This window comes from Microcaecilia unicolor, chromosome 9 (genome assembly GCF_901765095.1).
Source record: "Microcaecilia unicolor chromosome 9, aMicUni1.1, whole genome shotgun sequence".
Classification (NCBI taxonomy): Eukaryota; Metazoa; Chordata; class Amphibia; order Gymnophiona; family Siphonopidae; genus Microcaecilia; species Microcaecilia unicolor.
In genome coordinates, this window is record NC_044039.1 from 136,052,682 (window position 1) to 136,079,947 (window position 27,266).

The 27,266-nt window shown below is 42.6% G+C and overlaps 1 protein-coding gene across 3 annotated transcripts in view; it reads left to right on the forward strand.

The window, feature by feature from the left end:
• RGS6 (regulator of G protein signaling 6) overlaps positions 1-27,266 on the forward strand; it is a 495,104-nt gene that overhangs the window by 218,158 nt on the left and 249,680 nt on the right. The window contains exons 2-3 of one of the 3 annotated variants that reach the window (XM_030214494.1): positions 21,145-21,263; positions 22,523-22,559. The exons of the other annotated variants lie outside the window; for them this stretch is intronic. Of the exons in view, the coding sequence (XP_030070354.1) occupies positions 21,220-21,263; positions 22,523-22,559 (81 nt within the window). The 5' untranslated portion in view covers positions 21,145-21,219. The remainder of the gene's footprint in view (positions 1-21,144; positions 21,264-22,522; positions 22,560-27,266) is intronic. 3 annotated transcript variants of the gene reach the window in all.

Here is a 27,266-nt window from a genome sequence, read left to right on the forward strand (position 1 = left end):
CAGAAAGCAGCCTGGCTCCTTTAGTTCAGGAAACAAAGTTAAAGAACAGGGGACTTTACGTGGAAAATAATTAATTTTGTTGTAAAGTTAGTTAAAATCCCACAGTAATCACTTGTTCCATAGTTAGGGGACTACCTCTTGAGAGTGAGGGAGAAAGGGGTTTTCTCCTTTGAGTTGCTGTAAAGACAGGTGACAAGCTACTGGAGCAACACATTTTCATGGACAATGTCATGGGCCCCCATGCAAGCAAGGCCAAAGTCCTCTCAAGAGAGAGTCCAGATAATTGACATTCACACCTACACACCTAAGGAGAGCTACATTCTATGTTGGGACTTGGAGATAGTGCTTGGGGTGGAGTTCTACACTTACCTGAGAGGGTCTAAAGCATCCTGGTTGGGAAACCCTGTAAAACAAAAATAGTAACAAAGGATCAGGCCTTTTAAGGAAAATTGGGATTAACAAAAGAATAAAGAGGTTACAGTAAGGAAGGTTAGTTCAAAAAGGAAATACTTATCTCATTTGGAATTTCTGGTTGAATCAGAATTGACTTGTTGAGTTGTTAGAAGTAAATCCTAATTTACATAGTTCAAAGAAGAACATTAGTAGAAACTGTTCGGGTTTTTTTAAAGTGTTTTTTTAAAGTGCAAATTGTACAGCAATGCTAATTTAACTAACCTTTTGTTTGTTAAATTAGCATTGCTGTACAATTTGCACTTTAAAAAAACATTGCACTCTGTACCAAAGTGTTCATCTTAACACCTTGCACTTTACCTGATTTTAATGCAGCTGCGTATTTTTAATCTGAATTTTAAAGTTAAATTATATTTATTTTTAACCATTTTAACATTTAAAAAATATGTATTAAGACATTTTTGTGCAATAAAATATTTTAAACATCACAATATTGTCTTTTTCTTGTGAATTCCCTATGTGGTGTCGATTTATAGGGAAACCAAAAGCAGTGACAAAAATTCCACCATAAGAGCTGTAATACCATCCCACACCACTAGGACGTCCATATATTTTTTCAAAGCTGTTGACATTGACATCTGTTAGCTAGGTACATTATCATACTTGATTTCATTTTTTTATTTTATCCAAATGGAGTTTTTTAGAGCTGCTCCTTTCAAACTGCCCTTCTAGGTCAGAGACATAAACAGAGCAAGCTGGGATGTAGGCAGCTTCCAGGGTTAAAGATTCCATTCATTTAATGGCACTTTACCTTCAGTGTAATAAGACAAGTTTAGCAGTACTTGACCTTTAAATAACAAGGAACGTTTAACAGCACTTTATCTTGTTGCGGTGCACAAACCGTATTCAAACAAGGAAAAACATGCAAGAGAGAGAGAAGCAAGATAACACTAAGATAGGACTAGAATCCAGGAACACTTGAATAAGCCAGAAATTTAGGTTACAATTAAAACCCAGGAACACTGGAATAAGGCAAGAATCCGAGAGTACAGCAGCAGCACAAGAGAAGGAAGAGAAACCATGATATACAAGAAAAACCCGAAGCAAGGGCAGAAATACCCCAGGGCAGGGCCACCGAGAGGGGCGGGGGCAAGATTACCTGGGCCTGGCCTCCAAGCAGCGGCTGGAATGGGGGGGGGGGGGGGGGGGGGAGTGCAGCTGCAGTGGCCCTGCCCTGGGCCTGGCTCTGTCTCTCTGCAGCCCTACCCCAGGGCTCCTGGGCAGGACCCTGAACAGCCACTAAAGACACAGAAACAAAAGGCTCAAGAGTATATAGACCCGAATATCAGAGATTCTGACTAGAAGAGCAAAGAACACCCCAGGGCACCAATCCAAGACTAGGCCAGGCCAGAATCATGTAACACATGCTCCGCTTGCTTTTCCTGCTGCAGCTGGGGATGGGGGATTAATTTGCATTGAATTCATGAGTACAGACCCCCCAATTATTTTCTAAAATTGGCTTCTATGGACTTCCTTGAGATGTTGGGATTTGCATTGAATTGCTAGTAATTGGCAAACTATTGCTAATATTCTTTAACCCTTAATTCAGAATGGCCTTGATACCTGAAGGTTGGAGGGTGGCCAAGGGGATCCAGGAAACTATAGAAATAGTGTGCTGTTCTTGGCATCAGTACTTGGCAAAAAGATTGATGCTATACTGAAAAAATGAAAATTACTGACTATATAGATAGACATGGCTTAATGGGAACGAGTCAGTATGGGTTCAGCAAATCACAAGGGGGCATGTTGAGGGTGAGATTTGGATTTTTCCAAAACTTCGACATTTTTCTGTCATAATGGAACAAAGCAAAAATGTCTAGGGCTAAAAGTTAGACGTTTTGGTCTAGATGTGTTTCAATCATGAGTAAGTCATAAAAAAGTGCCCTAAATGACCAAATGACCACTGGAGGGATTAAGCCATGAACTCCCCTTACTCTTCCAGTGGTCACTGACTTCCTCCAACCCCCCAAAGATGTGAAAGAAACCATACATACCAGCCTCAGTGACAGTTTCAGATGTAATGCCAGGCCTATTAGAACAGCAAGCAGGTCCCTGGAGTAGCCAGTGGTTGGTGCATATAGGTGACACCTACAGCCATAAGGGCTATTGTAGTGGTGTACAGTTGGGTACGGTAGGTTTTGGAGGGTTCTCCATACCATATAAGGGGATAACAGTGAGATGTGTTCCTGGGACCTTTTATGTGAAGTCCACTGCAGTACCCTCTAGGGTGCCCCACGATTTTGCTAGGATATCTGTGTGGCCAGTCTACTAAGAATGCTGCCCCCCCCCCCCCCTTCCCATACGTCCCAATGGCTTGTTTTTATGCGTTTTTCCCTTGAACTTTTTTTTTTTCAAAAATGGTTACAAAAGAAAAATGCACTGAGCACAAAATGTCAACAATACATCTAGGAAATGGCCATTTTTGAAAATTTTCTGGTTTAAAAATCAATTTGTTTGCCACTTGATTTTTGGATGTTTTCAGTAAAATGTCCAAAAACGGATTTAGACGTCATATCGAAAGTGCCCCTTCACATCTCTAAAGTGAGTGAAAAGATTTTTTAATCTGTCAAACAACAAATATGAAGGCACTCCATGAAACTAACGATTATTTATTTATTTATTTATTGCATTTGTATCCCACATTTTCCCACCTTTTTGCGGGTTCAGTGTGGCTTACAATATGAGTTAAATGTTGGAAATACAATTTGTTACAGATTGGTTATGGATTACATTGTGCAGAGTTATGCAAAACAATTGAGGTGTCGTTAAGGAAAGTAACAATGGAACATAAACATTGAAACTTTGGTAGGAAACAATGGGAGCTTAGAGGGCGATAAAAAGGCATAAAGACATATGGTATATATCTTTCTGTGAGTAAAGGTGTGAGTGATGTGATATTATGGGAATGAGAGTTCAGAGGTGAATGTATGATGCATTAGTGAACAGTAAGTGTGGACTTTATGTGTTTTGTTGCGTTCCGTAAATTTTTTCGAAAAGATGGGTCTTCAATGATCTGCGGAAGGAAGCTTGCTCATTGATTGTTCTTAAGTTGCGCAGCAGTGTATTCCAAAACTGCGTGCTCATGTGAGAAAAGGTTGACGCGTGTAGCGTTTTGTATTTCACGCCCTTGCAATTGGGGAAGTGGAGGTTAAGGAAGGTTCGGGATGATCTTTTGGCGTTTCTGGGTGGTAAGTCTATCAACTCAGACATGTAGGCTGGGGCTTCGCCGTGAATGATTTTGTGGACTAATGTGCACATTTTTAAAGTGGCGCATTCCTTGAGTGGAAGCCAGTGCAGTTTCTCTCGTAATGGTTTTGCACTTTCATATTTTGGCTTTCCAAAGATGAGCCTGGCTGCCGTATTCTGGGCTGTTTGAAGTTTCCTCAGTGTTTGTTCTTTGCAACCTGCGTATAGTGAGTTGCAGTAATCCAGATGGCTGAGCACGAGGGATTGCACTAGGCTGCGAAAGACGGATCTTGGGAAGTATGGTCTTATCCTTTTCAGTTTCCACATGCTGTAAAACATCTTTTTTGTTGTGTTGTTAGCGTGAGTTTCAAGCGTTAGGTGGCGGTCGATAGTGATTCCAAGGATTTTTAACGTTTCTGAGATTTGAAGGTTCAGGTTTGATGTGTTTATGGCTGTGAATTCTTTTGTGTTATATTGGGAGGTGAGAATCAGGCAGATTAAAAAAAATAATCACTTGTTTACTCTTTCCAAAAATACTAGGACTAGGGGGCATGCAATAAAACCACTAAGTAGTAAATTTAAAACAAACTGTAGAAAATATTTCTTCACTCAATGTGTAATGAAACTCTGGAATTCATTACCAGAAAATGTGGTAAAAGCAGTTAGTTTAGCAGGGTTTTAAAAAGGTGTGGATAATTTCCTTAAAAAAGTCCATAAGCCAATATGAAGATGAACTTGGGGAAAAAACACTGCTTACTTCTAGGAGACATACAAAAAAAGAAAAAGAAATGGCTGAGCTCTACCTCAATGTGGTTGTAGCATACACAAATTGAAAAAGGAGAGCTGATTGACACAACAGAGATGTGTTAGAGATGTAAATATATATATAGATATAAGGAGCGTCTCATACAGTCACATAGACACTTATATGTGTCTGGCTTTTGTTGAGCCCATATATTCGTGACAAAATGTAATCATAGATTGCCCCCAACCACCTGTGGTGCACAAGATTTGCTTTCTGTGAAATTCCTTATATACAATTCTAAATATATGTGCTTTAATCTCTCATTCTGATCATCATACTTTTTTTAGAATAATTTTTTTTCCTCCGGTGCACTCACGGGGTTTTAAGTCTTTTCCTTAAAATGCTGTTGTAGTCAAACAAAGCAATATAGAGAGGACAAGTATATATTTAACTTATCTCAATTTTCTTTGGAAGCTGCGGGTTACTATGTTGCTTTCAATCCAACGATTGTTGTACCCCTCGCATTTCACTTGTAGAAACTTGATCAGATCTCCGAAATCAATGCCCACCCGACAGGAGCCTGTTTCGCTGTTGTTTGCTTTGTCAAGGGCAATAGGCATATATCTGTTTGGAATATGGAGAACATGAGCTTAATCTACAAGGCTGTTAATAGATATTAAATGTTTTACATACCGTATAAGTTTATGGCGTTAGGTCTCACTTTAGCAGTGCTCAGTATAGGCAGTATCTGATGAAAAAATGGCGCCGGCGTTCAACTTTTGAATGCACAGAGCTCCACCTCCCAATTATGACGTGTGGGGCGGCTGTGCATCCTGATTCTTAAAAAAAACAAGTCCAATGTAAAGAGGTATTAAGACCATGAGGTTCTAATGTGTTAAGGCGATATATCCATCGTGCTTCTCTTTGTAGAAGTAACCTGTCGATATTACCGCCTCGAGTATTGGGAATTATGTGGTCAATAACCATACATTTTAAAGATTCACTAGAATGTTGGTTGCTGATACAATGTTGTACTAATGGGGCACCCAACGTATTTGCTACTATGCGAGATCTATGTTCTACCATACGTGCGTTTAGAGATCTTTTAGATTTACCGATATATACCTTGCCACAAGGGCATATAATGTAGTATATAATGTGTGTTGTGCGGCACGTGGTTTGATGCTGCAATTGGTATAAAGTACCATTGTGACAAAACTGGGCGGACTCAATGGTTAAAGGGCAAGTTTTACAGCCAGTTTATTGCACTTAGAATGGCTACCTTGCTGTCTGATGTGTGCCGAACCCAATGGAGGCAGGTCTGCTGGACTTAGTATTTCACTTAGGTTGCGAGATCGTGAAAAAGCTGTTCTCATGCGATAATTGGCAAAAACGGGATGAGCGCGCATGATATCCCAATGCTGTTTAATGATTTTGGATGCTGTTTCTCCACCTTGCACATAACGCATTACAAATGTCATAACTTGATCTTCTTGAGAGTCCCGTTTTGTATCTTGAAATAGTAGGTTTCTATTGACATATTTAGCCCTAGTATAGGCTCGCTTAAGGACCTTCTTGGGGTATCTCCTGTGTAATAATTTTGAACTGAAGGTGTGAGCCTGTTGTCTGAAGTCAGCATCTTCTGTACATATACGTTTAAACCGTAAGAATTGTGAAAAAGGCAGACTGTCACGAAGAGTTCTAGGGTGGCAGCTGCCATATTCCAAAATGGTATTCCTATCTGTGGATTTAGTATATACCCTAGTCTGGAATGTACATTGATTTAAGCATACTTCAACATCTAAAAAATGTATGATTTTATCACGATCTCGCAACCTAAGTGAAATACTAAGTCCAGCAGACCTGCCTCCATTGGGTTCGGCACACATCAGACAGCAAGGTAGCCATTCTAAGTGCAATAAAACTGGCTGTAAAACTTGCCCTTTAACTATTGAGTCCGCCCAGTTTTGTCACAATGGTACTTTATACCAATTGCAGCATCAAACCACGTGCCGCACAACACACATTATATACTACATTATATGCCCTTGTGGCAAGGTATATATCGGTAAATCTAAAAGATCTCTAAACGCACGTATGGTAGAACATAGATCTCGCATAGTAGCAAATACGTTGGGTGCCCCATTAGTACAACATTGTATCAGCAACCAACATTCTAGTGAATCTTTAAAATGTATGGTTATTGACCACATAATTCCCAATACTCGAGGCGGTAATATCGACAGGTTACTTCTACAAAGAGAAGCACGATGGATATATCGCCTTAACACATTAGAACCTCATGGTCTTAATACCTCTTTACATTGGACTTGTTTTTTTTTAAGAATCAGGATGCACAGCCGCCCCACACGTCATAATTGGGAGGTGGAGCTCTGTGCATTCAAAAGTTGAACGCCGGCGCCATTTTTTCATCAGATACTGCCTATACTGAGCACTGCTAAAGTGAGACCTAACGCCATAAACTTATACGGTATGTAAAACATTTAATATCTATTAACAGCTTTGTAGATTAAGCTCATGTTCTCCATATTCCAAACAGATATATGCCTATTGCCCTTGACAAAGCAAACAACAGCGAAACAGGCTCCTGTCGGATGGGCATTGATTTCGGAGATCTGATCAAGTTTCTACAAGTGAAGTGCGAGGGGTACAACAATCGTTGGATTGAAAGCAACATAGTAACCCGCAGCTTCCAAAGAAAATTGAGATAAGTTAAATATATACTTGTCCTCTCTATATTGCTTTGTTTGACTACAACAGCATTTTAAGGAAAAGACTTAAAACCCCGTGAGTGCACCGGAGAAAAAAAATTATTCTAAAAAAGTATGATGATCAGAATGAGAGATTAAAGCACATATATTTAGAATTGTATATAAGGAATTTCACAGAAAGCAAATCTTGTGCACCACAGGTGGTTGGGGGCAATCTATGATTACATTTTGTCACGAATATATGGGCTCAACAAAAGCCAGACACATATAAGTGTCTATGTGACTGTATGAGACGCTCCTTATATCTATATATATATTTACATCTCTAACACATCTCTGTTGCGTCAATCAGCTCTCCTACTTCTAGGAGAAGCAGCATAAAATCTGTTTTACTGTTTTGGGATCTTGCCAGATATTTGTGACTTGGATTGGCCACTGTTGGAAACAGGATATTGGGCTTGATGGACCTTTGGTTTGTCCCAGTATGGCAACGCTTATGTTCTTATTGAAAGGTTTTGCTTTCCATGCTTCTGAAATTTATTTTATTTATTTATTTATTGCATTTGTATCCCACATTTTCCCACCTCTTTGCAGGCTCAATGTGGCTTACATTACATCATGAATAGTGGAAATACATTAGAAAATAGATATTTAGTATTGCATAAGGATCTTGGGTAATATGATAATGATAAAGCATGATAGTAGTATAACAAGCAAATATCGTAAGGCAATTCTGGATATATGTGTAGGAGTTCACATTTATTGATCTTTGTGGTATACCTTGTTAAAGAGATGGGTCTTCAGTAGTTTACGGAATAGGGTTACTTGCCATTTTCAGAATAAGCTAATCTAGTCCTACTGTTACATCCCTGCATGCATGAACATGGTATCTTGCTTTTCTTAGGGACCACAAGTCCCTGAGTATAGCAGAGAAAATCCAAATCTAGGCAATTTATCTGGGGTGTAAAAAAAGAAGAGCTAGCTCAGGAAACTTTCCATCTACTTTTGAAACACTACATAGAGCTCAACTTTCTTTGAAAATATGTATATATATTTTAAAACCATTTTGGAAAAGCATTACCATTGGTTCCTGAATGTTTCCAAGTGATAATCGTGCTCTTCTCTGAAGAAACCATTTAGGTACAAAGAAGATAATTGAATACAGTAATACTTGGCTCAAACTGCCTTTGTGACATAAGTGGGAGTTTAGATAAAATAGACATTTCAGCCTGAGAGAGGCAAAAGCAGAGATGAATTCTCTCCTGTAATCACTGAGAATAATTGCCTTGGCATTAATGCTGTTAGGATTGATTGATTCATTCATAGAAAAGGAAGCTAGAAATCTGTGACTTAAAAGCACTTCCATTTCAGCTTTTGAAAGCACATTCATCCTTTTACTCCTTTTATTTTGCTTTCATTTTAAATGCCCTGGTCACATATTCAAGGAGCTGTCAAGTGGTCAAGTTATCCAGATAATTCTAGCCAGATATTTAGTGGGACTTTTCTGGACAAGGCTGCCACTGAATATAGCTGGATAAATGTATCTGAGTAACTTTAGCAGAGTCATAACTTTAGCAGAGTCTTTACCTCAACCAGACTTAACCACCTAACCTTATCCCTGCTGGATAAAGTTTAGCTATCACACCCCTGGGCATGTCTCTTGCATTACCTCATTTTATGAGAATAAAACTGATTTGAGCAATGATTCATAATGACAAAGGGGCTCATTTTCGAAAAGAAAAAAGTCAAAAAAGTGGCATAAACTAGCTGATGGACGTTTTTGTTGCAAAAACATCCAAATCATTATTTTGTTTACATGTTTTTCAATGCTGTTCATCTGCAGTGTATCTAAATCGCAAGGGGGCATGTCAAGGGAGTCTTAAGGGCGGGATCTGGGCGTTCCTAACACTTGGGCGTTTTCTGCCATAATGGAACAGAAAAAAAAAATCTCCAAGGCTAAAAGTTGAACATTTTGGTCTACACCTTTATTAATAATGACTAAGCCATAAAAAGTGCCCTAAATGACCAGATGACCACTGACCCCCTTCCACCCCTTAAAGATGTGAATGAATGCCTCTATGACAGTTTCAGATGTTATGACCAGTCCTATTAGAGCAGCAAGCAGGTCCTTGGAGTAGCCTATTGGTCGGAGCAGTGCACTGTGGAGAAGGGGAGCCAGGCCTGTAATCGACTCTAACTGCTACACTTGTGGTGGAAAGAGTTAGCCCCCCAAAACCTACCAAAAACCTAGGTGACACCTTCAGCTATAAGGGCTATTATAGTGGTGTACAGGTGGGTACAGTACGGCAGGGCCACTAAGAGACTGGGCTGGGCCTGGGGCAAGTCCGCCCCCGCCGCCCCCCCCCCCCTGAGGTTATCGTCGTCGCCGCCCCCCCCCCCCCCCCCCCCCGTCCACCACTGGGCTGGGCCCCCCCCTGAATTCAAATCATAGCGCCTCACCTCGACCTTGCAGTTTTTCAGAAAAAAAGCACACTTTGAGGGGCATTTTCGAAAGAAACGTCTAAGTTGGGATTTGGACGTCTTTGTGAAACGTCCAAATCCGGAGCCGGGGAAAAGCTCATTTTCGAAAAAAGATGGATGCCCATCTTTCGTTTAGAAAATACCAAGGACGTCCTTAGATTTGGACATCCTTAGATTTGGACGTCTTTGATTTTTGGCTATTTTCAAACCCAAAGACATCCAAGTCAAAAAAGTCCAAATGTAAGCCATTTGGACCTGGGAGGAGCCAGCATTTGTACTGCACTGGTCCCCCTGACATGCCAGGACACCAATCAGTCACCCTAGGGGGCACTGCAGTGGACTTCATAAAATGCTCCAAGGTACATAACTCCCTTCCCTTGTGTGCTGAGCCCCCCCAAACCCCCTACCCCCAACTGTACACCACTACCATAGCCCTTACAGGTGAAGGGGGGCACCTAGATGTGGGTACAGAGGGTTTCTGGTGGGTTTTGGAGGGTTTGCTGTTTCCTCCACAAATGTAACAGGTGGGGGGGGGTATGGGCCTGGGTCCACCTGTCTGAAGTGCACCACACCCACTAAAACTGCTCCAGGGACCTGCATGCGCTGTCACGGACCTGAGTATGACATCTGAGGCTGGCATAGGGGCTGGCATGATTTCTTATGAAAAATTTATTTTCTAATTGTGGGAGGGGGCTACAGTGGTAACATTTATGTATGGATTCAGGATTAGATGAAAGGGAGGCATTAGCTTATCATTAACCTTTCCCATTCTAGTTAGAGTCATTTGATAAGTAGAATACCACATAGTCCATTGCTGGAATCAGTTATTTAACTTTATTATTATTATTATTATTATTATTTTTACCTATGATTTGAAAAAAAAAAGCAAATGATAATGTAACAAGAATTTACTTATAACTTGGGGATATTGCTGTAGAGCACTAGCTAATATTTATAAGTTTTAAGATATATATTGAATAATTCTCCACCAGTTGCCCTTTTAGGCAACAAGATTCACAATTGCAATGATTATCTCTGTTGAAATGCAGTATCCTGTGCTGCAAGATTTAAAAGCATGTACCCAGGACACAAAAGACCACCTATTTAGCTTCAGAAAAGGTTTATTTAATATACAAATCATGTAAATAATATTGCAAGAGGTAGTTCTTTTAAGAGATCTTACAGAGAATCTGTGCTTAAAGTCAGGCAACAGGTTTAAATCAAAGGTTTTTAACTTACAGAAAAATCTTTGTTATAGGAGCTGAGTGATGAGCCGCATGGTTACAGGAGAGGTCCTCATAGCAGGGAGATGAGCTACAGGTCCCCAGAGCAGCAGATCCCAAAGAGCAGCAGGTCCCAAGAGATCTGTGTCTGGAACAGCTTATGTCTTTTATACATTGCAAGCTGCAGGAGGATATGATCACATGAACCTCAGCACTTGCTTCCTGGTTTGCACTGGATAATGCCAAGGTATTATGGTTAATGTAGTCTGTTCACATGATCACATTATAAGTCTTTCCTTTCTGCAGGTGTCCTGACGTCTTCTTGTCTGATAGTTGATGGGAGGGGGCAGGTATACATCTGATGACAGGCAAATGTTTTGTTTATGGTTTTCCTCTGAGTCCTTTGTTTTCAGTACCTGGATTTACACTTCTCCAGACCCTCTGTCTGCAGTTGTGTTTAATTTCTGCAGAAGTCTTGATGAGCCTTCAAGTATCCACCTAGTCATGCTTTTGTTATCAGTCCTTGTTAGGTGGGAGGAGAAGGAAGTTTTATCTCTCTTTGGAGCAGTGCCCTTTTGTCTCTGTTAAGTGTTTGTAATTGACTAGTCCTGCTATCTGAAGTTCCCAGGAAAAGGGAGGGGAAAGAGGGGCTTGACATGAAAGCCAGTTTCATTGCTGCAGTTTCAATATGTTTTTAAAGTTGTATTTTTATATTGGTGTATCTGATTCAGCATAATCAATAATTATGCTACATATATTTCAATAATCCTGACAATTAAACTGATTCCATAACAATAATATAATAAAGAAGATAGAGATGTGGCAGAAGTCATTGAATTTGTACACAGGGAGAATAATAATGCACTTATGCCTGAAAATAGAGAGAGGCTCCTGCCTGCTTTTAATCGCTTGTTGTCACCTGTCTGTCGATATTCAGCAACACTTCACCAGACAGTGCCACTGAATATCAGCTCTGACCAGCCAATGTTGAAATGGGTAGGTCAAAGGCAGTGCAGGGGGCACAGCAGGGGAGGATCCTGTAGTTATGCAAGTGCTGTCAGTATTCAGTGGCGGTGCCTGCATAGCTAACTGGGCATGCAGGACCGCATAAAAGTAGTCCTTACTTTACCTTGGGGGTCTTTTACTAAGGTGCGCCAAAAAGTGGCCTGCGCTGTTGTAGAAGCGTGTATTGGACACACGCAGGTCCATTTTTCAGCGCACCTGCAAAAAAGGCCTTTTTGGGGGGCCGAAAATGGACGTGCGTCAAAATGAAAATTGGCATGCGTTCATTTTGGGCCTGAGACCTTACCGCCACCCGTTCACTTAGCGATAAGGTCTCACGCGTTAATTGCGCGGTAACCATGCAGTGCGCATAGTGCGCCTAGGCCACACGGTATCCAGGTGCTAGTTCCCAATTTGGCGCACATTGGGTGTGCGTAGGCGCCTACATGGCTTAGTGAAAGGCCCCTCTCCCTCGGTTAGCTAAATGGGTGCCAGCACTGAATATCAGCCAGCACCCGGGTTCCGGCCTGCACAGCACAATTGTCCTCCCCTCCCTCCCACCTATGCCAGCACAGCTTGCAAACCTCCTCCCACCCCTCCCCCGGCACACATATGAGCCCCCTTCCCTCCCATCTGAACAGGCCTCCCTGGGCCTACTTTCTTCCCTGGTGGTCCAGTATGGCAATGGGGGCAGGAGCAAACCCCACTCACTCCTGTCCTAAGCTGTTCCATTTTAAAAATAGCTGCCACGGTACTTGTGTCTTATTGTATTGTAATATTTATACCCCGCGCTTTCCCACTTATTAGCAGGTTCAATGCGGCTTACAAATATAACAGGTTTACAAGATAACACAAAATGGATAAAACAGCTGAATATAGTTTATAAAGAGGTGGACAATAAAAAGTGGGTAAATAAGATGGGTAAGGGAGGAAGGTGGTAGAGGTAGAGAGTGGGACGAGGGTGTAAATTGGGATGGAGTGTTATAATTAAGGAAGAATGTATAATGATGGCCGGAAGAGGGATGAAATCAAAAAGGGTAAAAGAGGAAGCGTATTTCAGGATCTGTCATAGGTGAGATCCGGGAAGCGCAGAAGGATCTTAATTTAAGTCAAGTCCTTTTGTGTAGGCTTGCTTGAAGAGGCCTTTATGCATGTCCCGGCTGAATATCGGGTCTTATGTGGGTCCTAGTGGTCTGCCCGTGCATGGTCAGCTGCCAATGTTCAATTCTAGTGCCAGGAATTGTCCTTGCATTGTATATTGGGAGCTAAAAAAACACTGATTGTAGAAGGCTGAATATTGACTGGAAAATTTCACTAAATTTAGGTGCCTAATAAAGTGGGTAGTAACAGGGGTAGATTTAGAGCAGGAAAAATATTTAGGAACTTAGCACTGATTTTTTTTTAGCATTAAGCACCTAAAGGGCCCTTTTAATAAAGTTTAGTGTGTGCTAAATGCTGCATGTCCTATTTTATATCTATGGCTCATGTAGCATTTAGCGCATGCTAACATCCATTAGTAAAAGGGCCCCTAAGTTTGGCTAAAAATAGTGGGTGTTGGCACTTAAGTTAGGAGTTTAAATTTAGGAGCTCAGCTTTACTTTGAATAGTTGCTCCCCCCCCCCCAAAAAAAAAAAACAACCCAAACACACAAACAAACAAACCAAAGAACAAGATCTCTCTAGGACTAATCTAAATTTGAATCTGAGAGATTTTTTTCTCTTTTTAATGAGGTGGGTTTAAGGTTTGCAATACCAGTTCAGGTCCGTTGTGTGATGGATAGAATCACAGATCTTAACAGCAATCATCTCTTTTTTTTAAGTTAAACCCTGCTCAGAGAGTACACTCAGTGCACCTCTCAGTAATATATTGCTCTTCAGAATAGTATACCTTTCTCAACCATGCACTTAGGTGATCTGTTTCAGCATTGCTCTTTGTGAAAATGTAATGCAGTTTTTGGTTACGAGGTACAAGTTCCTCTTTCTAATTCTTGTCCTCGGTTGCCTGTCTTCAGCATATGCTTTGATAACATACTGCTAGGAACTGTTAATAACTAGTTTTATACCATACTAATTATAGAAGATGACAAGTATTACTAATATGAATATTATTATAAATTGTGTAATTATTATTTTTATTGATTACATGATTGTGTGATTGTGTATGTGCTAATTAGTAAAGGTGCAGAATATCACAAACTGAGTTTTAACATTTTATTCAAATGCTGTTTGTAGTCAATGTTGAGATAATGTGCTTTGACTCTTTCATCAGATTGCCATCATTGGGGGCGATATTTGAGTTGGAGATATTATGCTGTTTGGGGTTATGACGCTAGCTCAGGCCCCCTTTTGCCGCAGCTTGGTAAAAGGAGCCCTGAGTTAGAGATGAAGGACCATGCATTTCCTTCTAGAGCTCTAATCTTGTTGCTGCTAACCACTGCTGTCTATATCCTGCATGAGCCCTTCACCAGGACTCAGTCCTGCCATAGGAACTACAAAATTAAGGCAGTGCCAATTTGAAAATGGGACCTAATGAGGCCCCATATCAACCACGGAGAGTCCATAGATTTAGTGGCATCCAAAGGGCTGGGAGCACAGGAGGCAGTTTGAGGGGGGGGGGGGGGTCAATTTTTAAATGGCAATACTGGGGGAGGGAGGTAGGAGGGCCTTTAAGAAACCCTTATTGTTGAATGCCAATTGTCTACTCTTGCCTCATTCATTTAGATGAATTGAAATTGTATAGATATTTTGTTACTGGAGGCTTCCCAGAGAATTTTATGAAACTTATGCATGACTTAGGTAGGCTTCAATGGATAAAGGAACCAGCACATTTCAGGACATCTCCTTGATATTTTTTTTCCCCATTCAGTTTTAGCAATATCAAAATCTTTCAAATATATCGGTCAGAATATTTTATGATCAACTTTAGTTTAACTTTGCTATTCAGGGGTCAGAACCAGCTCAGAAGACATTTTTAGATCGAAAGAACAGATAAACTGAGAAACTTGGTAGGATTTTTGTGGACTAACGTTGATGAATAATTCCCAGGAAGGAATAGTAGACGGATTAAGGGGATTTATTAAGATTACTTGGGGGTCCTTTTACTAAGCTGTGGTAAACACCAACATGTGCTTACTGAAGCATAAAAAGGCTTACCACAGTAAGTTTCAAATGTGAACATAAGAATATAAGTGTTGCCATACTGGTACAGACCGAAGGTCCATCAAGCCCAGTATCCTGTTTCCAACAGTGGCCAATCTAGGTCACAAGTACCTGGCAAGATCCCAAAAGAGTGAAACAGATTTTATGCTGCTTATCCTATAAATAACATTGGATTTTTCCCAAGCCCATCTTAATAACAGTTTATGGACTTTTAGGAAAGTATCCAACCCTTTTTTTAAACCTTGCTATGCTAACTACTTTTACCACATTCTATGGCAATGAATTCCAGAGTTTAATTACTTATTGAGTGGAAAATATTTTCTCCAGTTTGTTTTAAATTTATTACTTAGTAGCTTCATTGTGTGCCCCCTAGTCCTGGTATTTTTGGAAACAGTAAAGAAGTGATTCACGTCTACCTGTTCCCCTCCACTCATTATTTTATAGACCCGTATCATATCTCCCCTCAGCTGTCTTTTCTCTAAGCTGAAGAGCCCTAGCCACTTCAGCCTTTCCTCGTAGGGAAGTTGTTCAATCTCCTTTATCATTTTCGTTGCCCTTCTCTGTACCATTTCTAATTCCACTATATCTTTTTTGAGATGCGGTGACCAGAATAGCACACAGTATTTGAGGTGTGGTCACACCATTGAGTGATTCAAAGGCATTATACCATCCTTATTTTTGTTTTCCATTCCTTTTCTAGTGTGCACACTACCCATGTACTAAAAATATTTAAAATGTTTCGGCTGAGGGAATGTGTCTGGGGGTGGAAAGTGGGTGTTTCTGCACTAATCAGCACTTTGGCATTGCCACATGCTAACTGATTAATGCGTCTGCATTCCCGCTTGTTATCTGATTAACACAGGATTTGCACGTGAGCCCTTACCATTTACAAAATAGGTGGCAGTAAGGGCTCACATGATAATTTTTGGTAATGACCACTTGCTAATGGCATCATTAAAGTATGCGAACAACACTGTCTTCAAGGCAATAGTAATTCTCAAAGGGACTATAGAATAAATCACATGAACACTCTTCCATCCCAATGTCCACAAATATTTATATAGAAGAAATATATGTGAAAACCTCAGTGGTGCAACTAGACAGCAACTCAGATTTCAACGCTGCAAGAATTACAGCACCAACCTCCTCATATCACGTCTTAAAAATTCAATTCCATCTCATTATCAAATTATGAAGAAACTTATTCATTCTACTTTATTCCAAATGGTGGTATAATATACTCATCTTAAAGCTGAAAGTTTTCAGTCAGGTGGGGGACGCAATGTCCAACATGATTATGTTTCGTCTACCAAGGCTGTCTCAAGGACCGTCCCCTGTAAGCAAAAATACACTGCATAAGCATGTACCGCTATATGAAACATACACATGCAGCCAAAAATCCCCTTTTCTTCATATTTACCTTCTTGAAATGTACCTTATTCAATTAAAGCACCAGCTTAGTCCATTAGAAAAGGTGTCTATTTGGCCTTCCAACTTACCCTTCGCACATCTAGCTGTGCTGCACAAAATACAAGTCGTAAGTGAAACATCTACTTCAGACTCTCCACTTCTATCTGTATGTTCAGCAGCACTGCCTAAATGGATAGTTCCACTGACTATATGCATAATCTGAAACCATTTAAATTAGCCATTTCAAATTATATGTTGCCATCTTGCTGATATTGACTTCTGTGTGTTTGACTGTTATATATGTTTCTATTCTCTGTAACCCAATGGGCATTGGAAATAAATTAAACATAAGGGACTGAGGCTATCTGTCTATGTGTCTCATGGTAAAGTTACTTTCTGAATATATAACCAGAGACAGATTAAGACATAGGCAAACTATGCATCTGCCTAGGACCCAAAAGTCGGGGGGAGGAAAGCTGTCAGTTGTGCTCAGGACTCAGGAGGCTATCTGAATGTTGTTTCAGGATTCTACAGCTTTGTAAATTTACTGTGTGGAATCCATAGGATGACTAAAGTGTCTGCATATTTTTCCAGAGTTTAGCCTTCTTCTGTATAGCTCTTCAATCCTCCCCCTTCTAATTCAGAGGCTATGGTAGGAGCCAGCCAATGGAAAGGCTGCTTAGTCACAGGACAGAGGGGAAGAGCTGCAAGTGGTCCCATGACCCACCGTGTTTTTTTTTTTTTAAGTCATGGGTAATTGGGTGTTTTTGTCTGCTGCAGTCGCAGGTTGAGTGGTTTTCCCGTGATAACTTCTGTTGGTCCAATTGGACCAATAGAAGGCCGTGGGAGGCGGGCTCCAGGCTTGTTTAAATACCTGCAGCACGAGCCGCGCATGGCAGAGAGTGCACTGCATGGGACCCTGGAGAGAGCCAGTAGAATCCCGGGGGGGGAGGGGAATATTGAGAAAAGATAGGAATGTAAAAGACAGGGGGGAAAGTGTGAGGAGGCTGCCGCAGGTTGAGAGTGCTGGTGACAAGTGCAAGAACATTACATGATGGGCAGAGCTGATCAGGGGAGAGCACTGGCTGAAAAAGCACATGAAGCAAACAGTAACATAGTACCAGAAAAGACAGTTTGCATGTGTTTGAAGAATTAGTATGCACGCACTTGAGGAGTGAGGGTGTATGCATGTGGGTGTGTATGCCTGAAGAATGAGAGTGCAAGAGTGCATGCGTGTGTACTTATATCTAAAGAGCAAGACAGCATGTGTTTGGGTATGTTTTTGTGCCTCTGGTGGGAAAAGTTTTATAAATACTTTTCTTTGAAAAGACTGGGTTAGAATGGAGAGGCCCACTGGTATAAATGTACTTGTGTGCATCCTTTGTGGAAAAGAAAGTTTTAAGCCTAGAGAATTTACCCAAACTATTAAGTTACATTCACAAGTTCATTTGAAAACTGTCCTCCACGCTGTCTGTATCCTTTCAGCAGCACCAAAGAGAGCTAAATATCATTTTCTTTTGAGTCTTCCATTTGTGAAGCTTTTTTTTCACAAGTGGAATTGTAAATATACAGTGGGGGAAATAAGTATTTGATCCCTTGCTGATTTTGTAAGTTTGCCCACTGACAAAGACATGAGCAGCCCATAATTGAAGGGTAGGTTATTGGTAACAGTGAGAGATAGCACATCACAAATTAAATCCGGAAAATCACATTGTGGAAAGTATATGAATTTATTTGCATTCTGCAGAGGGAAATAAGTATTTGATCCCCCACCAACCAGTAAGAGATCTGGCCCCTACAGACCAGGTAGATGCTCCAAATCAACTCGTTACCTGCATGACAGACAGCTGTCGGCAATGGTCACCTGTATGAAAGACACCTGTCCACAGACTCAGTGAATCAGTCAGACTCTAACCTCTACAAAATTGCCAAGAGCAAGGAGCTGTCTAAGGATGTCAGGGACAAGATCATACACCTGCACAAGGCTGGAATGGGCTACAAAACCATCAGTAAGACGCTGGGCGAGAAGGAGACAACTGTTGGTGCCATAGTAAGAAAATGGAAGAAGTACAAAATGACTGTCAATCGACAAAGATCTGGGGCTCCACGCAAAATCTCACCTCGTGGGGTATCCTTGATCATGAGGAAGGTTAGAAATCAGCCTACAACTACAAGGGGGGAACTTGTCAATGATCTCAAGGCAGCTGGGACCACTGTCACCACGAAAACCATTGGTAACACATTACGACATAACGGATTGCAATCCTGCAGTGCCCGCAAGGTCCCCCTGCTCCGGAAGGCACATGTGACGGCCCGTCTGAAGTTTGCCAGTGAACACCTGGATGATGCCGAGAGTGATTGGGAGAAGGTGCTGTGGTCAGATGAGACAAAAATTGAGCTCTTTGGCATGAACTCAACTCGCCGTGTTTGGAGGAAGAGAAATGCTGCCTATGACCCAAAGAACACCGTCCCCACTGTCAAGCATGGAGGTGGAAATGTTATGTTTTGGGGGTGTTTCTCTGCTAAGGGCACAGGACTACTTCACCGCATCAATGGGAGAATGGATGGGGCCATGTACCGTACAATTCTGAGTGACAACCTCCTTCCCTCCGCCAGGGCCTTAAAAATGGGTCGTGGCTGGGTCTTCCAGCATGACAATGACCCAAAACATACAGCCAAGGCAACAAAGGAGTGGCTCAGGAAGAAGCACATTAGGGTCATGGAGTGGCCTAGCCAGTCACCAGACCTTAATCCCATTGAAAACTTATGGAGGGAGCTGAAGCTGCGAGTTGCCAAGCGACAGCCCAGAACTCTTAATGATTTAGAGATGATCTGCAAAGAGGAGTGGACCAAAATTCCTCCTGACATGTGTGCAAACCTCATCATCAACTACAGAAGACGTCTGACCGCTGTGCTTGCCAACAAGGGTTTTGCCACCAAGTATTAGGTCTTGTTTGCCAGAGGGATTAAATACTTATTTCCCTCTGCAGAATGCAAATAAATTCATATACTTTCCACAATGTGATTTTCCGGATTTAATTTGTGATGTGCTATCTCTCACTGTTACCAATAACCTACCCTTCAATTATGGGCTGCTCATGTCTTTGTCAGTGGGCAAACTTACAAAATCAGCAAGGGATCAAATACTTATTTCCCCCACTGTATGCCTCAGACACATCACCAGTAAGTTCATTATTTGGGGCAATCTCTGGTTTGTATCAGAGGCAATGGAGGGTGAAAATGCCTTGCTGAACTTCCCTAGTTCTTAGTTCACTGCTGCAGAATGCCACCGAGGAAGATGTTCCAGGAGAGTGATGTTTGGGCTAGAGAATGACATGGGATCAAGGTTTGTCCCAGTCCCTGTGGGTTCTGTCTCCGTCCCCACCCCATCCCCACAGGCCCTGTCTCCATCCCCGCCCTGTCCCCACAGGTTCTATTCCCGTCCCTGCCCCGTCCCTGTGGTGTCTGTCCTCATTTACAGAAGCCTTGAACACTTATGATTTTATATTTAAATCTTTTTATTAAAATATAAAAAGGAACAATATGCTGTGCAACTGTTGTGTATAAATTACAAATAGAAAACAATAATAACAATGAGCAGCTATAATAACCCTCCTTCCCACCACCACCCTCTACTGTTCCAAATAGAAAATGACACGGGTGGTGGTAAGGTCTCATGCTGAAAATGGACGTGCTCTGGTTTTAATTTTGCCGCACGTCCATTTTCGGCCACAAAAAAATGCCTTTTTTCCAGGCACGCTGAAATTGACCTGCGCACATCCAAAACATGCACCTACACCAGCGCAGGCCTCTTTTAGGTGCGCCTTAATAAAAGGGCCTCTAAGGGAGGGAGTTATCAATATGGCCTACTGTTAACATGGGTTATTTTGCCACAAGTTGTGCTATTTTAGCACAGGGTCCCATTGTCTCATGCTTTCTTGAATTCAGGGAATGTCCTCACCACCATCTCCAGTGGGAAGCAGTTCCACATATCCTCTACCTTTTCCGGAAAACAAATATTTCCTTAGATTATTCCTGAATCTGCTCCTCTTCTTACCCTCTTTCTTTGACCCCTCAATCCAGAGATTCCTTCAATTGAAAGAGGCCTGACTTGCAGGTATTTAAATGTCTCATATCTATCTTCTTGCCTATCTTCCAAAGTATACATATTTGGATCTTTAATTTTATATATTTTTTTATTAATTTGCATATATAAAACAGCTAATGCAAACAAACCAGCAATAACAAAGTGTACAAAATGTCAACATTCAAAAGGTAGGTGGAGAGCCTGGTTTCTTATGACTCTCCACCAAGATACACGGATATGGTAGGATAATATACCCCCAGTTCTAAATCCCCCCCACATCAATCCTCCCTCTCCTGCTTTTCCCACTCGTTCCTTAACATTTTAGATGCCATAAGCTGACTCACCACAACTTTAAGGGGTAGTCGACCCCATCTAGTAGTCTTCCCAGTACTCAGGGGAGAGAATGCAGGCTAAAAAATGCAGATTAGTAGCGTGGGGAAGCAGGGCATGGAGGAGCCATATGATCCCTATAAGGAATGGTGGGAGACACAACTTGCAACTATCAGTTCTCTTTCTGCAGATTCATTTACACTTTTAGGGGGCCAATACCATTGCAGAGAGCTTGGTTTCTTCAGAAAACCAGGAAGCCATCTATCAAAATCTTAAGCATTTTTACTGTCTCAACATCTACATGTGTTGTAACCATTAGTTGCAGGTAATGGAGTGGTTGCCAGTTTTTTTGCTTGCCGCCATGCTTCATACATATTAAAGCAGAGCCTTTCATATGAGTACCTGTGTACTTGGATCCTGGAGATGGAGCTTCATTGGGTAAGTACTTGAATTGATGAGCTTTTAAGTGATATTCAAAGGATTTATGCTCCTAACATTGGCCTATTTCAAAATTTACTAGGGCTAAATGCCTACATTTATACTCAAAATTTCACTAAACTCTTAAATTTAGGAGCATAAAAAGTGGGTGGCAACAGGGGCGGATTCAGGGCAGGAAAAGAAGTCAAGTGCTTAGCACTGATTTTCAGCACTAGGCTTATAAATCTAGACAGATTTCAGTTAGGAGCATATTTAGGAATCTAAATTTAGAAGTCGGCTTTTTTTTTTTTTTTTAATATTGGGCCCTTAGTAGGTTCTAGAATTTTATGGGATGCTATAGTCTGGCACAGTGGCGTAGCCAAGGGTGGGCCCGGGTGGGTCTGAGCCTACCCACTTTGGGCTCAGGCCCACCCAGTAGCAGCACACCTATGATGTGGCTGGCAGGGATCCCCAAGCCCTACCAGTCAAACTCCCAACAATTGTCTCTCCTGCATACCTTGTAAATAGCAGATCTTCACCTGCAGCGGCTCCACAGCCTTCCCTCTGATGTATTTCTGCCTACGCAGAAACAGGAAGTTGCATCAGAGGGAAGGATTTGGGGTCAACATGAGCAGTGTGTATTAGCTGCTGCTCGCCGCTGGTGAAAATCTGCTATTTAAAAGGTATGCAGAGGAGGGGGGATGTTTGAGAGATCATATGGCATGCAGACGAGAGAGGAAGAGACCAAGTTACTTGTGGGACAAGGCAGAGTTCTTCTGCCCACCCATCTTGGGCCCAGGCCCACCCAAAATTGGGTGTCTGGCTACGCCCCTGGTCTGGCAGTGCTTTTAAGCAAAAATGTTTACCCCCTGTTCGCCTGGCTGCAAAGTCCATTCCTTGATACCTCTTCTGCCTCAGAAGAGTCCCACCATTTCACCAAGATCCTTCGAAAGATAGTGTCATTCCTTGAACCATGCATGAGGTTTCCTACTTCTTGCTTCTGCCAAAATCAGCAAGCTTTTTGATGTGTCAGGGGCTCTCTTCCATGGTTAGAGAGTGTAACTGTGGAGGCAGGAGAAAAGGATGATGCGGAGAACAATGAATGGACTGATCTCAAAGCAGCATCCCAGAGCACTTGTGTAATATGCCAGAACTTCACCTAAGAGTTATCTGGCAGTTACAATAAGGAGTGGTGTGTAAGTGATGTTATGTCATAGTAAATGAGGGTGGTAGATATTGTGGTGCCTGATGTAATTGTGTGTTCTTTTCCTTTTTTGCAGATGCTGTTATGTTAAAGGTGCCCCCAAACCATGGCAGGTAGGAACATAAGAACATAAGAATAGCTGAGTCAGATCAATGGTCCATCTAGCTCAGTATCCTGTTTCTAATAGTGGCCAATCCAGGTCACAATTACCTGGCAGAAACCCAAATAGTAGCACAATTTCATGCTACCAATCCCAGGGCAAGCAGTGGCTTCCCCATGTCTGTCTCAATAGCAGACTGTGGACTTTTCCTCCAGAAACTTGTCCAAATCTTTTTTAAAGCCAGATACGCTAACCGCTGTTACTACATCCTCTGACAAAGAGTTCCAGAGCTTAACTATTCATTGAGTGAAAAAATATTTCCTCCTATTTGTTTTAAAAGTGTTTCCGTGTAATTTCATTGAGTGTCCCCTAGTCTTTGTACGTTTTGAAAGAGTAAAAAATCAGTTCACTTCTACTTGTTCTATATCACTCAGGATTTTATAGACCTTAACCATATCTCCCCTCAGCCATCTCTTCTCAAAGCTGAAGAGACCTATCCTCTTTAGCCTTTCCTTATATGAGAGGAGTTCCATCCCCTTTATTATTTTGGTTGTTCTTCTTTGAACATTTATATATTTTTTTGAGATACGGCACCAGAACTGAACGCAATACTCAAAGTGAGGTCACAATAAGGAAGCTTTATAATATTTTCGGTCTTATTTACCATCTCTTTCCTAATAATTCATAGCATCCTATTTGCTTTTTTGGCTGCCACCACACACTGGGCAGAAGATTTTAGCATATTGTCTACAACATCTAGATCTTTTTCTTGGGTGCTGACCTCCAAGGTTGACCCTAGCATCAGATAACTATGATTCAGATTATTCTTCCAATGTGCATCACTTTGTATTTGTCCACATTAAATTTCATCTGCTATTTGGATGCCCAGTCTTCCAATTTCCTCAGGTCTTCCTGCAATTTTTCGCAGTCCACATGTGTTTCAACAACCTGCCATCTGCAAATTGGATCACCTTACTCATTATTCCGATTTTCATATCATTTATAAATATGTTAAATAGTACCTGTCCCAGTACTGATCCCTGTGGCACTCCACTATTCACACTGCTCCATTGAGAGAAATGGCCATTTAACTCTACCCTCTGTTTTCTGTCCAATAACCAATTCTTAATCCACAACATAGTTCCTCTCATCATCACCCTTGAAAACCATTTCTGGTACAGGCAGATCTCTTACATCTTCTTCTGTAAATACCAAAGCAAAGAATTCATTTAGTTTCTCCACTATGGCTTTGTCCTTCCTGAATGCTCCTTTTGCACCTTCATGATCTAATGGTTCCAAGTTGTCTGCTTCTGATGTACCTGAAAAAGTTGTTACTGTGAGTTTTAGCCTCTGCAGCAAGTTTCTCTTCATATTCTCTTTTAGCCTTCTTTATCAGTGCTTTGCATTTAGCTTCTTCTTTTCTTCATTTGTGTCCTTTTTCCATTCTTTGAAGGACATTCTTTTGGCTGCAATAGCCTTTGCATTTCACCTTTTAACCATGCTGGCTGTTGTTTTTTCTTCTTTCCACCTTTGTAAATATGTGGAATGCATCTGATCTGAGCTTCCAAGATGGTATTTTTAAACAACGCCCGTGCCTGAATTAATGTTCTAACCTTTGCAGCTGATTTTTTTCAAGCTTCCTTTAAACCGTTTTCCTCATTTTATTATAGTTACCCTTTCAAAAATTAAATGCTGCTACAGGAGATTTTCTTTGTGGCTTCATTTCAGATAGTAGCTCAAACTTTTTCATGTTCACTGTTTCCCAGTGGACCAAACACCATTACCTCTCCTACTATGCCCTCCACCAAGGACTAGATCTAAAATGACTCCCCCTCTTGTTGGTTCCTGGACCAGTTGCTCCAAGAAGCAGTCATTTATTACATCTAGGAATGGGTATACAGGAAACTCTTCATACTACCCTTATATTTTCAGTGCTACTTATCCTCCCCCCACCCCCTAAATACTCTATTAACATGTATTCAATATACAGAGTTGCCAGCAGGGCCGTGCCTAGGGTCTCTGGCGCCCCCCTGCAGACTATCAGTTGGCGCCCCTACCCCCCGTGAAAATGATCACGCCCCCCCCCCCCCCCCCCCCGGTGAAAATGATCGATCACCACTTGTCAGCAATATTCTTAGAAACAAATTGCTATACATTGCAAAATAAGATAGCAGATGTAAATTCTCAAAGTGGACATATTCCAAACGCTATTTAGACAAAAATTAAACTGAACCCCCAAGATGCCAGACTCTGCATACAATGCAACACCACAGAAACAGAAACTGTCCCCTAGTACTGTGCAAAATATAAAGACTGCAGATGTAAATTTGAAAAAAACTAACAAGAACCAATCACCACTTTACAAATTAACAAATAGAAATAAAAGAAATATAGAAAATAAAATAATACCATTTTATTGGACTAATACATTTAGCTTGCAGAGGCCAAAACATCCTTCCTCAGGTCAATACAGTATAGTGCTGTTACAGTATCCTATCCTGACCTGAGGAAGGGGGTTTTGTTCTCCGAAAGTTAGTCAAAATGTATTAAAATTAGTCCAATAAAAAGATTACCTATTATAAACATTTATTAACACAGCTACAATACTACTGTATCCTAAAGCAAAAAAATAAAAGTAAATATTTTATTTACAGTTTGTTGTCTCTGGTTTCTGCTTTCCTCATCTTCTTTTCACTGTCTTCCTTCCTTCCATCCAGCATCTGTCTTTGTTCTCTCTCTGCCATCCAGTGTCTGCCCTCTCTGCTGTCCCCTTCATCCAATGTCTGCCCTCTCTCCCTGCTCCTTCCATCTACATCTGCCCTCTATCTCTGCTCCTTCCATCCACCGTCTGCCCCTGTCTGCCCTCTCTCTCTCCCCCTTCCATTCACTGTCTGCCCTTTCTATCGCTTCCATCCACTGTCTGCCCTTTCTCTCTGTCCGCTCAATCCACCATTTGCCCTCCCTCTCCCATCCATCAAGGTCCCTTCCATCTAGGATCTGTCCCCTCTCTCTGCCCCTTTTTTTCAGCCCCCAGTTCCAGCCCCACTATCCCACCAGTCCCCAGTTTCAGCCCTAGCCCTTTTCTCCCACCAGTCTTGAGCTTCGGCCCCCAGCCACTTCTCCCTGTCCCCTTTTCAGCCCCCAGTTTCAAACGCAGCCCTTTTCTCTCACTAGTCCCGAGCTTCAGCCCCAGCCACTTCTCCCTGTCTTCTTTTCAGCCCCCAGTCCCCACAGTTTCAGCTCTTGTCCCTTTTCAGCCTCCAGTCCCAATACTAGCCCCCTTATCCCACCTACCCTCCTTTTCAGCCCCCAGTTCCAGCTCCCTTCATCCACATGCCTTGCATTAGGGCCTCCCCTTTCAGCCCCAGACCCCATCTGGGCTCCCCACCCCATCCCCTTCTGCCATCTGGGCTCCCCACCCCATCCCCTTCTGCCATCTAGGCTCCCCTCCCCATCCCCTTCTGCCATCTGGGCACCCCATCCCCTTCTGTCATCTGGGCTCCCATCCCCTTCTGTCATCTGGGCTCCCCACCCCATCCCCTTCTGTCATCTGGGCTCCCCACCCCATCCCCTTCTGCCATCTAGGCTCCCCTCCCCATCCCCTTCTGTCATCTGGGCTCCCCCCCCCCTCCCCTTCTGCCATCTAGGCTCCCCTCCCCATCCCCTTCTGCCATCTGGGCACCCCATCCCCTTCTGTCATCTGGGCACCCCATCCCATCCCCTTCTGCCATCTAGGCTCCCCTCCCCATCCCCTTCTGTCATCTGGGCTCCCCTCCCCATCCCCTTCTGTCATCTGGGCTCCCCACCCCATCCCCTTCTGCCATCTAGGCTCCCCTCCCCATCCCCTTCTGCCATCTGGGCACCCCATCCCCTTCTGTCATCTGGGCTCCCCTCCCCATCCCCATCCCCATCCCCTTCCCCTTCTGCCATCTGGGCACCCCTGATCCGACCCGACTAGCAGCTCTGTCGAGATGACAGCGGGTGGGGGGGGGGGGGTGCTCCGCTCCCGCTGCTCCCACCCTACCTTCTTTTAAAAAATAAATCAGTAAAGCGGCGTGGCAGGCAGCGCAGCTTCGCGTCTGCCCTGCTTGTAAAACAAGTAGATCTCCTCGTCGGGCCTTCGCTCACTGGGTCCCGCCCTCCTCTGAGGTAACTTCCTATTTCCTCGAGGGCGGGACCCAGTGAGCGAAGGCCCGACGAGGAGATCTACTTGTTTTACAAGCAGGGCAGACGCGAAGCTGCGCTGCCTGCCACGCCGCTTTACTGATTTATTTTTTTTTTAAGAAGGTAGGCTGGGAGCAGTGGGAGCGGAGCACCTCCCACCCGCTGACACCCGGGGCGGACCGCCCCCACCGCGCTCTTGGTTCCCTCAGTGTCCGCCTTCTTCTGACGTCAGAAGAAGGCGGGACACTGAGGGAACCAATGAGTGCAAGGGAAGGGAGACGTCGGCAGCGCTTTCACCGACGCTGCTGCAGTTTAAAGTCCTCGGCGGCGCGGGGCGAGGGTAAGCACCGCGGTGGCGCCCTCCAGAGGTGGGCGCCCCCCTGCGGCGCTTACCTCGCTTACCGCATCGGCACGGCCCTGGTTGCCAGTAGCGAGAATGAACATCACAATAGATTGAACACAAACATTGAACAGAGCTTATGTAAGGCTAATTATGCACAATTCACTCTTGTCTACTATTGTTAATCTATAAGCAACACCTTAACCTTGAGTAGTC